Source organism: Oncorhynchus kisutch, linkage group LG25 (assembly GCF_002021735.2).
Source record: "Oncorhynchus kisutch isolate 150728-3 linkage group LG25, Okis_V2, whole genome shotgun sequence".
NCBI lineage: Eukaryota > Metazoa > Chordata > Actinopteri > Salmoniformes > Salmonidae > Oncorhynchus > Oncorhynchus kisutch.
In genome coordinates, this window is record NC_034198.2 from 6,323,919 (window position 1) to 6,336,872 (window position 12,954).

General features: G+C 40.8%; 1 protein-coding gene across 1 annotated transcript; it reads left to right on the plus strand.

Moving 5' to 3' along the window:
- The first annotated feature begins 10,925 nt into the window (after positions 1 to 10,925).
- LOC109870268 (histone H1.0-B-like) lies at positions 10,926 to 12,378 on the plus strand. The gene has a single exon (XM_020460697.2). It carries the CDS (start codon positions 11,197 to 11,199, stop codon positions 11,791 to 11,793), a length of 597 nt encoding a protein of 198 aa, XP_020316286.1. The 5' UTR covers positions 10,926 to 11,196; the 3' UTR covers positions 11,794 to 12,378.
- The last annotated feature ends 576 nt before the right edge of the window (positions 12,379 to 12,954 follow it).

Below are 12,954 nucleotides of genomic sequence, written 5' to 3' on the forward strand. Positions count from 1 at the left end.
GTAGCTCAGCTATGACCTGACAGTGTATGAGGCCATCAGTGTGTGACAACAGGTCAGGATCCCCTCTCCGTCTACAGTCCACTGTCCCCTCTCAGATCCAGTGCCAACTCCCAGGTCCTATGATGCTCTTGTCACTGCCTCTCGCCCAGTGACAAGACAGAGTCTGTCTGTCTGTCTGTCTGTCTGTCTGTCTGTCTGTCTGTCTGTCTGTCTGTCTGTCTGTCTGTCTGTCTGTCTGTCTGTCTGTCTGTCTGTCTGTCTGTCTGTCTGTCTGTCTGTCTGTCTGTCTGTCTGTCTGTCTGTCTGTCTGTCTGTCTGTCTGTCTGTCTGTCTGTCTGTCTGTCTGTCTGTCTGTCTGTCTGTCTGTCTGTCTGTCTGTCTGTCTGTCTGTCTGTCTGTCTGTCTGTCTGTCTGTCTGTCTGTCTGTCTGTCTGTCTGTCTGTCTGTCTGTCTGTCTGTCTGTCTGTCTCTCATAATTGCACTACACACTGTGACTCTCCAGGTCTTGGTGAATACAGTACCCGTCTAAAGTTTGGACACACTTACTCATTCAAGGTCTTCTTTATTTTTAACTAATTTCTACATTGTAGAATAATAGTGAACACACCAAACCTATGAAATAACACGTATGGAATCATGTAGTAAGCAAAAAAGTGTTAAACAAATATATTTTATATTATTCAAAGTTTTGCCTTGATGACAGCTTTGCACACTCTTGGTATTCCCTCAACTAGCTTCATGAGGTAGTCACCTGGAATGCATTTCAATTAACAGTTGTGCCTTCAAGTGCAGTCACAGAAACCATCAAGCGACATGATGAAACTGGCTCTCATGAGGACCGCCACAGGAAAGGAAGACCCAGAGTTACCTCTGCTGAATGAGGATAAGTTCATTAGAGTTAACTGCACCTCAGATTGCAGCCCAAATAAATGCTTCTCGAAGTTCAAGTAACAGACACATCTCAACATCAACTGTTCAGAGGAGACTGTGTGAATCAGGCCTTCATGGTCGAATTGCTGCAAACAAACCACTACTAAAGGACACCAATAATAAGAAGAGACTTGCTTGGGCCAAGAAACACGCGCAATGGACATTAGACCGGTGGAAATCTGTCCTGTGATCTGATGAGTCCAAATTTGAGATTTTTGTTTACAACCGTGTGTCTTTGTGAGACGCAGAGTAGGTGAACGGATGATCTCTGCATGTCTGGTTCCCAACATGAAGTATGGAGGAGGTGGTGTGATGGTGCTTTGCTGGTGACACTGTCAGTGATTTATTTTAAATTTAAGGCACACTTAACCAGCATGGCTACCACAGCATTCTACAGCTACACGCCATCCCATCTGATTAGCGCTTTGTGGGACTATCATTTGTTTTTCAACAGGACAATGACCCAACCCACCTCCAGCCTTATAAGGGCTATTTGACCAAGAAGGAGAGTGATGGAGTGCTGCACCAGATGATCTGGCCTCCACAATCACCCGACTCTCAACCTAGTTGAGATGGTTTGGGATGAGTTGGACCGCAAAGTGAAGGAAAAGCAGCAAATAAGTGTTCAGCATATGTGGAAACTCCTTCAAGACTGTTAGAAAAGCATTCCAGGTGAATCTGGTTGAGAGAATGCCAAGAGTTTGCAAAGTTGTCATGAAGAAAATATATTTGGATTTGTTTAACACTTTTTTGGTTACAACATGATTCCATATGTGTTATTTCATAGTGTTGATGTCTTCACTATTATTCTACAATGTAGAAAATAGTAAAAATAAAGAAAAACCTTTGAATGAGTAGGTGTGTCCGAACTTTTGACTGATACTGTACAGTAGATAATGCTTGACCCTCTCGCCTTCAGATGTCCGGCAATGGTAAGTGGGCAGTGTGGGGAATCACCCACATGATGAAAATGACAGCCAAATGAATCGGGTCACTATGTGACATAGTTTTAGTCCAAAGTGCTCTATTTTATGCAATGTCCAGGGATGAATATGGAGGGAGAGAGAGATATTAGGAGAGAGATAGGATGCAGTAGAGAGTGAAACCAAGGGAAAGAGAGAAGGTCCAAGGGAGAGAGCGAGATGAGAATGGGGAGGAAGACGAGAAAGTGAAAACAAGGGAAAGAAAGTGAGAGAGAGGGAGGAAGAGCACAAACAGATGAGAGATTGAGCTCACATTTTTGCAGCACAAAATGCATTGAAGTTATTCTTTACAGGATGAAGAATTGCCTATGGTTGGGAGGTTTTGCCACCACCCAGATTTAGACATGGAATATGTGTTGCTCTGTAACATCTCTGCAATGTTCAAGTCCCAAATGGCGTGCTGAACTGTTAAGAATATCATGTCACGTTTCAACATTTTGGCGTCAGGCCAAAGAGGTTTGTTTATTGAGTTGAATCAAGCCTCACTCCTTTTAAGCAGTTTCCAATGATAGGGGTGGCACTGGAATAGCTGAGGAAGTGGAATAATTAACTCAGAGAGAGGAGTGGAGAGCCCTCTAGAGTCTGGACGTGCAATTGCGACTTCCAGTCCAACAACCAACCCAAATTATCTTGGCAACCAGCCATGGAGTCCAACCACAGAACTGCTTTGGAATGTTGAATATTATCCTCAATGGGTGTTATACAGGTTGACCTTGACCAAAACCAATGAATCAGTCTGTGTGTCTGATTTGTACTGACTGCAGAACTGATGCTGCCTTTTCAACTGGCAGAAACCTATTATCTTTTTGAAATTGTATTTTTATAACACATGCATTTTAGTTTCTGGGTTCTATTTTAACAAACCCTCTTAGCGTTGGTGGTAGCGCTATAGTCCAGGTTGTGTCAGAAATATTTGAGATATTTTCACAGATATTTTCGCTAACGTTAGTTTAGATATTTTCACAGCGAGAATTATGGGTGCAGTAGCTGGCGTTGTCACAAAAAGGCTGTTTTTTGAAGAATAAATCATTTGTAGGCGTGTTGAGGATTGACTTATCACTGGCCAATCGGAACATGGCCCATTGCGAAATATGTGGTTGCTTCAAAATGTAGGCCTATCCCATCTTTGCTAAATATGTTGAACATGTTTCTGTCCACTAGTTGAAAGCAATTGCATGGCTTTAATATGGAAATATACTGTTAAACATAGCATTCACACTGATATAGGGGCTAGGGCTACTGTAAATTGCATTATGCCTGAGCCATGGACATGCCAAACATTGTCAATAAGTTAGATTTAATTCAGTATTGATAAGGCCAAGAAAGAGCACATCATTCTGTTAATTTAAATGCATTCCACCTCATGAAGCTGGTTGAGAGATTGCCAAGAATGTGCAAAGCTGTCATCAAGGCAAAGGGTGGCTACTTTGAAGAAACTCAAATATAAAATATATTTAGATTTGTTTCACACTTTTTTGGTTACTACATGATTCCATATGTGTTATTTCATAGTTGTGATGTCTTCACTATTATTCTACAATGTAGAACATTTAAAAAATCAAGAAAAAACCCTTGAATGAGTAGGTGTGTCCAAACTTTTGACTGGTACTGTATATCACCGGAGAAACTATCTGAGCGATCAAAACTGCGCCCCTCTATATGTAGCCTATATATCTGATGCCATCTGGCCAGAAATAATATGACATGCCATTTATTTTGGTCCACACAGCATCAGATTCATGGTCTACACATACTGAGACATAGGGGGCGCTGTTTCGCTCGCTCGGATGCTTTAACTGAGATTGGTGCGTCTTTCCGCCAATTTAAAGGCACTGCAAGGTCAATTTGCATTCTGCAATGGCCGTGCAGCATTTACGGTGATCCATATGGGGCCTCCGACCACATTTTCGTATCAAGCATAAATTCGCTCTTACGCTTGATCCAAACCAAAAATGTGGTTGGAGCGTTGTATGGATGGTGTGACGCAATTGAAGAAAAGTCTGTCAAAACTTAAAACCTCCATCAATATGGAGTCAACATACAAGTGTAAGTAAAAATGAATGTAAAAAAGTTGGAAATTGTGCTACTAACGCAAAAACACATCTCCTAAAAGTATTGACGTTTTTGTTTGGTTAGCTTTTGGAAATTTTAGAAATAAAACATTTTCCTTCTTCAGAAGTAGCTAGGCAGGCTAACGTTAGTTAGCTAATTAATTTGCTAGCTATCATACAGTAGGTGTATTTTAATAATGATATAGTTAATATAAGTAGACATACAATCATTATTGACTGTAGTACATATAAAGGACCCACAAGCTACCGGTGGCTGAAAACACAATCATCGCGGGATGAACGAGTGATGAATTTCTGGGTATGTGCGTTCCATTTAAAAATCATTCCTCCTTCGCCCATTACCCTGCAAGTGTATACTCGTCAGACGTCATGAACGTCATCAGAAGTGTCCACTTAATTTGAGGGCTGAGGGGATAGGGTGTGTCTTAAGTGTCAGAGGTTTGGTAGGGCGGGCCATGCCACCTAAGGCCCGCCCATAACGCCGGCCCTGCCCACCAATCATATCAATGCAGAGGTATAAGGAGCTATACTGAGCCCTCCACATTGTTAAAAGAAATGGTGGGGGTGTTGCAGCATGAAGCTTGATATCGCCTCCAGATCAAGCATAAATCGTCTTCAAGAGTAGCCTATGGAGGGCTTGGTTTTTAATCATATGAAACATTAGACATGCAATTGTTACAGGAAAATAACTTGTAATTACGTTTCATGATGGGCATATAGACACAGCTTTTGGAGGGGTTTTATGCAAAACAATGGGAGCTGGATAAAACAATGTAGACTCTACAATGCATAGATAAAAAGAGGATGTCAGCTCACTGTTTTGCTGCTCCCAAACGTGATAATTTAATAAAGATTTGGTGGTTAAGATCAATTTCAAACCCTGTATCTTAGGTACTTGGCAATGCATTCCTCTCACTGAGAGGAGGGGAGGCTATTGATGGTTTTATATCAAATGAAACAAATTGGGAAAAAACAAGTATTTTATGTTTCTAAATAGTATGTTTACTGGCACCGAAAGCAAATTTCTTGTTCAGTGTGCACATGGGCACTGTGCATCGCAGTTGGATAGGCTGAGCTTCTGCTGTCAAAATCCATGTCATAACATAAGCAACCTCGTTCCAACCGCGTTACTGCTAAGATCAGCTTTTGGTTGGTCTTAAATATCCCCACCAGTGCTGTCTGAAATTGGCACTTTGGCGCACGTTTTTAAGGACACACCTCAGATATTGCCACCCCTCCCACCTCAGCCAAGCCAGCTCATATAAAACAGGTAGCCTACATTACAAATCCTGGAGCACATGTTGGAAAACAGCAGAGTGCTGGCTTTAAAAGGTTGAAATTGCGTTTTTTTAAATTGGGCTAGTTTACCGCCAGCTGAAAATAGAGCCACCTCTCTAAAACCAGACACGGGTTTATCTCACATCTTCCTTCTGGCACAAGATTGAAAACCGGACTGCCCAGGTGAAAATAATATAGGTGGCAAGGGAACCCTAGACTGTACTGTAAGCAATATGTAGGCGGCTAAGGGTAAATTACTGTTCTAGTGCCCCTATTAGGGGGCTGCTGCCATCTGTTGGTGAAAAGGGTTCAAGTCAAGGACCAACTGTAGAGAAAAGTCAGGAAACCAAACAGTATTTGTTTTCCTTCAAATACCTGAGGTGCATGGGTGGAGTTGGACTTTTCCCATTGGTTCCGTTACATCAGGAAGTTACAGTATATGAATCAAGTGCACCTTAAGTATTTGACAGAAAACAAATCAATGACAATTTCAAACCTGTCGTGAGTCTGTCAGTCACCAAACAAGCTTCATGTATGAACCTTAACCAATGCTCACACATCATGACATTGTTAGGCTCTGTAAATAACTACAGGTTTATACAATAATTATAATGGTTATAATGGTTTTATAATCCCTCAAGCTCTAGTGAAATATGACCAAAATATCTAACCTTGACACTGAATCAGAGCAGAAAAGAGGTAGGCTTCATCTACATGATCAGCTTTAAAAAAGTATTGGACAGCTGCTGCTGGTCTAAAAAAACAATAGACCATTCAGCCACACAACTATACTGCATTCATTTACTGAGAGCTGGAGAAAATGTAGCCTAATGTTTTTAATGCCTATGATTTATCGCTAAGATGTATGCTAAGATGTATGCTAAGATGTATGCTAAGATGTATGCTAAGATGTATGCTAAGATGTATGCTAAGATGTAAGCTGCCCTAGACAGAAAAAAAGAAGCCTGCCGAGCGATGAAAGGATTAAAGGCCTTTCGTCAAATCAGAGGACCATGATAGAATGGCTACAGCATGTGATCAAATTGAAAGCAGTCCTAATACAGTCAATTTAAGCATTCAACTGAAATTAAACAAACATACTTCTGGTGACCGGTATCAACTCAAATGCAATAAAGAGTAAGTTAATGGTTATACCCTTAATATGTATCAAAGGCATAGCCTATAATAGCCTTGATCAGACAAAGTCTGTTGGCTTGACTGAAGGCACACAGGTGCATCTCAGATTATGTCCAATGAGGGGGCTGTCAGGAGAGGAGGGGGTCACAGCTGTCACAGTAGCAATAAGTAGCTGATCTAAACACTGAGCTCAGGGGGAGACGGCAAAGTTATGGAGAAGGAGGGTAGGGCGTTTCAAAGAGAGACTTGGCGTGGGCCACAAACCACTGTGCTTCTGTTGGCTCAGAGGGACACTCTCCTCATTGTGTGGAATTGCGTGTGTGTTTGAGTGTTGTGCTGCAGTCAGCAGAGCACTTGTTCTCCGTCACCTGCTCATACAGACACACAACCATGTGTTGTCTCAACTGTCAAAGGGAACACACACTAATGGCATGTGTGTGAGGGAACACACTACAACTGTTTGACAAAACATTACAACAAAATAGTTTCACAGTGTATGGGGGCGGGTCACAACAGCATTGCTTGCTGTCTCTGCCTGGATCAACAAGATGGACACCTCTTCTAATACATACAGTTTGAAATACACTCAATAATGTAACAAAGAGGACACCATAACATCAACTCTCAACCATCATACAGCCCCTGAACCCAAACCAGACCCTCATCCCTTGCACCTTCAGCAACATTCAGTAAATGGTTCATTTAATCTACACTTCTTTCATCTGTACTCATTTAATCTGCAGGAATCCTACACAGTATCTGCAGTTAAGAGGGTTTCAGATGGCAAGCTTTTCATAGAGAGAAAGAAGTACTCTACATAGATCCTTCGCTGTATTTGCTTTGGACCCCAAGACAATGGTCCCATAGCAACAATCCAGAATAAACGCACAAGCTTTTTAAAAATTTTAACCTTTATTTTACTAGGCAAGTCAGTTAAGAACAAATTCTTATTTTCAATGATGGCCTAGGAACAGTGGGTTAACTGCCTGTTCAAGGGCAGAACAACAGATTTTGTACCTTGTCAGCTCGGGGATTTGAACTTGCAACCTTTCGGGTACTAATCCAATGCTCTAACCACTAGTCTACCCTTTGAACAACATGGAGAACAACTTTTCCCATAATGCTGCATGCCAGGACCAGAGAGGTTTTAAAAAGCTAAAATTACTAGTTGGCAAAGGGATGAATTTAGACTTAACTAAGACAAAGTATTTCGGACATGTGTGGTTCTCCTCTACAAATATATTGAAGTAGGCCTTTATGTGCAAATTTAGACCTCACTTACCTACTTCTTAAAGTAGTGTGAACTTTATTTTAAGAACATGCAGGCACTGCATTATGTCGCTATTACACTGAACAAAAACACAACATGTAACGTGTTGGTCCCCTGTTTCATGAGCTGAAGACAATATCCCAGAAATGTACAAAAAGCTTATTTCCCTAAAATTGTGTGCACAAATGTGTTACAACCCTGTTAGTGAGCATTTCTCCTTTGCCAAGATAATCCATCCACCTGACAAAACTGCACATTTAAGAGTGGCCTTTTATTGTCCCCAGCACAAGATGCACCTGTGTAAAGATCATGCTGTTTAATCAGTTTCTTGAAATGCTATTCCTGTCACACAACACAATGCCATAGATGTCTCAAGTTTTGAGGGCGTGTGCAATTGGCATGCTGACTGCAGGAATGTCCACCAGAGCTGTGGCCAGAGAATTGAATGTTCATTTCTCTAACATAAGCTGGCTTCAATGTTGTTTTAGAGAATTTGCCTCATGTTTCAGCATGATAATGAACAGCCCCATGTCACAAGGATCTGTACACAATTCCTGGAAGCTGAAAAATTCCCAGTTTTTTCATGGCCTGCATACTCACCAGACATGTCACACATTGAGCATGTGTGGGATGCTCTGGATTTCAGTGTACGACAGCGTGTTCCACTTCCTGCCAATATCCAGCAACTTTGCACAGCCATTGAAGAGGAGTGGGACAATATTCCACAGGCCACAAATATATGCGAAGGAGCTGTGTCATGCTGCATGAGGCAAATGGTGGTCACACCAGATACTGACTGGTTTTCTGATCCACACCCCTACCTTTTTTTGAGGTATATGTGACCAACTGATGCATATCAGTTTTCCCAGTCATGTGAAATCCATAGATTAGGGCCTAATGAATTTATTTAAATTGACTGATTTCTTCCTATGACCTGTAACTCAGTAAAATATTTGAAATTGTTGCATGTTGCATTTATATTTCTGTTCAATGTATATACAGTATATGGGCATGTCAGGAAGTTATCATATATGAAATGCTGAATAACGAGTCAATTGTGTTTTGGCAGTAGGCTGCACTGTCTGCAAAAGTAGTTGATGTCTGGAAGTAAAGCATACACCTGCAATAATAAGCACTGATAATAATAATTAATAATAGCTAATAATGTACTTATTATTAATAATTCGATAATTCTAACAATCATCACTTATATTAATTAATATTTGTAAATTAACTATATTACAATCACAACTGACACAGAAACGGGAGCAAAGACCGAGGTATGGCACTATTATGCAATGATTGCGAGGTGTTACAAATGGACTTCCTGTTGTTAAGCTACACAGATTCATGTAAAGGCATATTTACAGTTGCCATGGGGCAATTAATTGATTCTAAAATCCTACGGTTGGCGCATTGACTGCTGATTCAGTACCGCCATTACTGTGTTAAGATAATCAACAGAAAAAATGCGATGGATTCTGTTGACCCAACAACGGGCCGCCCATTGTTAAAGACGTCCCTCTGTCGGTGAAGGGAGGGAGTGGTCTGTTGGTGCGAGAAGTGCGTGTGGGTGCTGTTTTCAGGACTAAACCACATAGGCATAACCACTGACTGAAGAACTACCTTTCTCCCGACACGTTTAAGTGTTCTGTGACCACAATGAAAAGAAATAAACACATATCGATTAAGAAGGCCATGAAAGAGGTCGACCACTTCTGCTCTCAAATTGCTGGCACTCGTCAACAAGACAGTGAACAGGAATGTTCAACAAATTACCGAACGACAGTGCGCGCGCATTCATTCGTTCATTTAGCGCGTCCCCCCTGAGCACTCACTTACTCATACTCTCACATACATGATGGCGAAGGAAAGAACGAGCGGGTCAGAAGGGGGGAGAAGGAGGGAGCGCATATACAGCAAAACTGCATAGCCTTGGCCCCTCTGTGCAGGGTATTCCAAAAACATTTTCAAAACATTTTCAAATGCAGCATTTTGGCACAACTAGATATTCTACGACTTGAGTAATTGTTCATACTGGAAACATCACCTGCTAGCCTAAACCTTGTTGACAGTGTTATGCCACGTTATGGACTAACTGCAAAGTGTCTATGATGTGAAATTCAGAATAATGAAAATGACAGGTCAAAATGAATTGATTGTAAACAGTCATAAAGCCCGTATAGCAGAAAATAAACAAACAAAGTAGTAGGAGATTGACTAAGGGATCCAAGATGGCGTTTAGGCTACAGGGGAAATATATCAGATGAAAATCTAAAATAAAAACAACCAATTGGGATGTTTCCTGTTGTAACGAATGTAGCCTATATCACTGCTATATGTGTATAGCCATGGGAAATATGTGATGATCCACACGTAAATTAGTCATGTCGTTCAGTCGGCTCTCCTATTGCCTACCAGCCAATGAACAAAAGAATGTCATCAATGCGCCCTATGTTAAATGATAGGGTGGTTTAATATAGATAGTTGTCGCACTCACACTTGAGCGAATACCCCGTCAAATATCAGACAATCATGATTCTTTTATGAAAATTGACAGATTTCGTGAATTATTATCAGAGAACCAGATCTTTGGAGGTGTTGGCAACTTTCCTGACAAAGGAACACAGTCGCGTGGAGCAATAGTGCCCGTTTGTTTATTTCTAATTCCGCCTTAAAACATGAAATAAATTAAACGTAACCATTCCACTAAATCCCAGATAAATCTATATTAACAACAGATGCTTTATCCATACATCAGATAGTCTGTCATTTAATTTATAGGTGGTTTAACACTAAATAATCTCAACCACGTCACTCAAAGTCAATGGCCGGGCTGTGTTAGTTCGAAAATTATTTCGGTGTATTAAAAGCAAAAACTAGCTTTTGCATCGGTCAACCCATGTGCATTCGTTAAAGTATTGATTCGTCTTCATTATGCATTTGTCATTTTTATATTCGGTTCCGTCTGTTTGGGTCAATTTAATAGGAATTCTGCAAAATTGATCACAACGCGCTGTGCTTCGGGTAGGTTTTCGGGAAATAAAAGTTTGTCGGTCAGCGAATTATATAAAAACATTTATATGACCGTGAAGCCCAAATTGTCTACTTTCAAACCATGCGGTTTTGTACACATATGCAATGCCAGACTTTTTACATTTTGCAAGAGTTCGAGGATGAAGAAACACAAACGGGACTGCGCGAGTTCCATGGAGCCTGCTGGATCAGCTGCTGGCCGTTGGTGTTCTCAATCACGTCCGCGCTTAGGCTTCATAAAGTCAGAGGAGCGCTTGTAGAATAATATACATTAAGAGACAATCAGCTGTGACGCTCCATCGTGTGTGTCAAACATATAGTACTCACAACTTTTTTTATTATAAGCTTTGCGTTCTCACAAACCAGGACCTTTTCTGGAATATTATACGTTTGGAAATATTAATTTAGAAACGTGTGACGCTCTGTGACAGACGTTTGCCGGGAATACTCGAACTGAACCTGCATATTCAACCACTTTTAAGAGTCAACAATGGCAGAGACGGTGGCAGCTCCAGCCCCAAAAGCTAAAAAGGCGAAGGCACCCAAGAAAGCTGCTTCACACCCGAAATACTCGGATATGATTATGGCGGCCGTCCAGGCAGACAAAAGCCGTGGAGGTGCGTCCAGACAATCTGTCCAGAAGTACATCAAGAGCCACTACAAGGTGGGAGACAATGCCGATTCCCAGATTAAGCTGTCTCTGAAGAGGATGGTGAGTGGCGGGGTCCTGCGCCACACCAAAGGCATCGGCGCATCAGGCTCCTTCAAACTGGCTAAAGCAGAGGACACCAAAAAGGCGCCTAAAGCTAAAGCCGTTGTGAAACCAAAGAAGTCGCCTGTGAAAGTCGCCAAGCCCAAGAAGGTAGCAAAACCCAAGAAGGTGGCCAAATCACCAGCAAAAGCCAAGAAAGCGAAAGTGTCAGTGAAGAAAGTGAAAAAGTCCCCGAAGAAAGCGGCACCAAAGCCCAAGAAAGTAGTAAAGAAAGCCAAGGTGGCAAAGCCAGCCAGGGCAGCCAAGCCCAAGAAGGCCAAAGCTGCAAAACCCAAACCCAAGGCAGCAGCCAAGAAAGCCACAAAGAAAAAGTAAAATGGACATCACAGAGAGACTTGTAAATACTTTGAGGAAATGTTTCTGTATATGTCATATTATTTTTGTATGGTCTCATGCGAATTGATCCGTTTTTACAGATCGTTTTCCACTCCATTGCACTATATGATGCTGTAAAAAGTGGGTCTGGAATTAAAGCATTTTTTTTGTAACAGCATTAATTGTTAGGCTACTATTTATTACTCCTCTCTGAACCTTGGAAACCTGAGGCATATGGACCTGTTAGAAAATGTATGTGACACTAATCAGGAATTATTATTGATTAGGCTATTGGAACAAGTGAATAGTTCTTGATCTCTGTGCACGAGGTCATTCTGAAAATACACTTGTTTCAATAGCGAGCATTGTTGAGCTACACAAAGTATAGAACTGTGTAGGCATGGGCATCAGCAAGATTTTCAAGTGATGGTATGGCTCCAAATGTGGACTCTATGCTATTTTTTGTAAACCAACCATGCCATGTTCCATTAATTCAGTCTATTTGTAATGAACTGCAGACTATGTATTGCATCACTTTTGAAACTGTTTATACTGTAATACAATGAACTTTTCTCATCTTCTAAATATGTCAATTTATTAGTCACATTTTACGCATGCATACATGTCTACAAATGCAGTTCTCAACCCTAATTTGAATGAAATGTACAGAAAGTAATGGCTATTGAGGAAAGAAAGAACGAGGAACTAATTTCCACGCATATACAATTTGTCAAAACGAGAGCTTCCTTGACATTTGCAAGGAAGCTCTTGGTTTTGACTTTTTTTTTATGTGCCCATATCCAAACTGGTAATATCAAGAATGGATTATATGCCGTTTATGTGACCTGACTGAAACTATTGTCTAGATTAGCCCTAAAAATACCATAGCCCATATGATTAAATAAGATGGTCCTAGAATATGCCCACTTCAAGGCTTTTTTTCTTATTGATTTGACAACATACAGGGCATCACATTTAAGACATCAACCAACACTCTACTTACACAAACTGATTAGGCTATTAAGGTTTTAGACATATACCGATCAATTACCAACAAATATGACAGTATTAAGAATGAAGTATTAAGTAGTGTTGTTAATAAATTAGACTTTCTAATTCTTTATGTTCTCAATCTTTGAAGAATGTACATTTACTAAATCC

What these genes read in the sequence shown, in the direction of transcription:
- LOC109870268 (XM_020460697.2), top strand. Translation starts at nt 11,197, where the DNA reads ATGGCAGAGACGGTGGCAGCTCCAGCCCCAAAAGCTAAAAAGGCGAAG.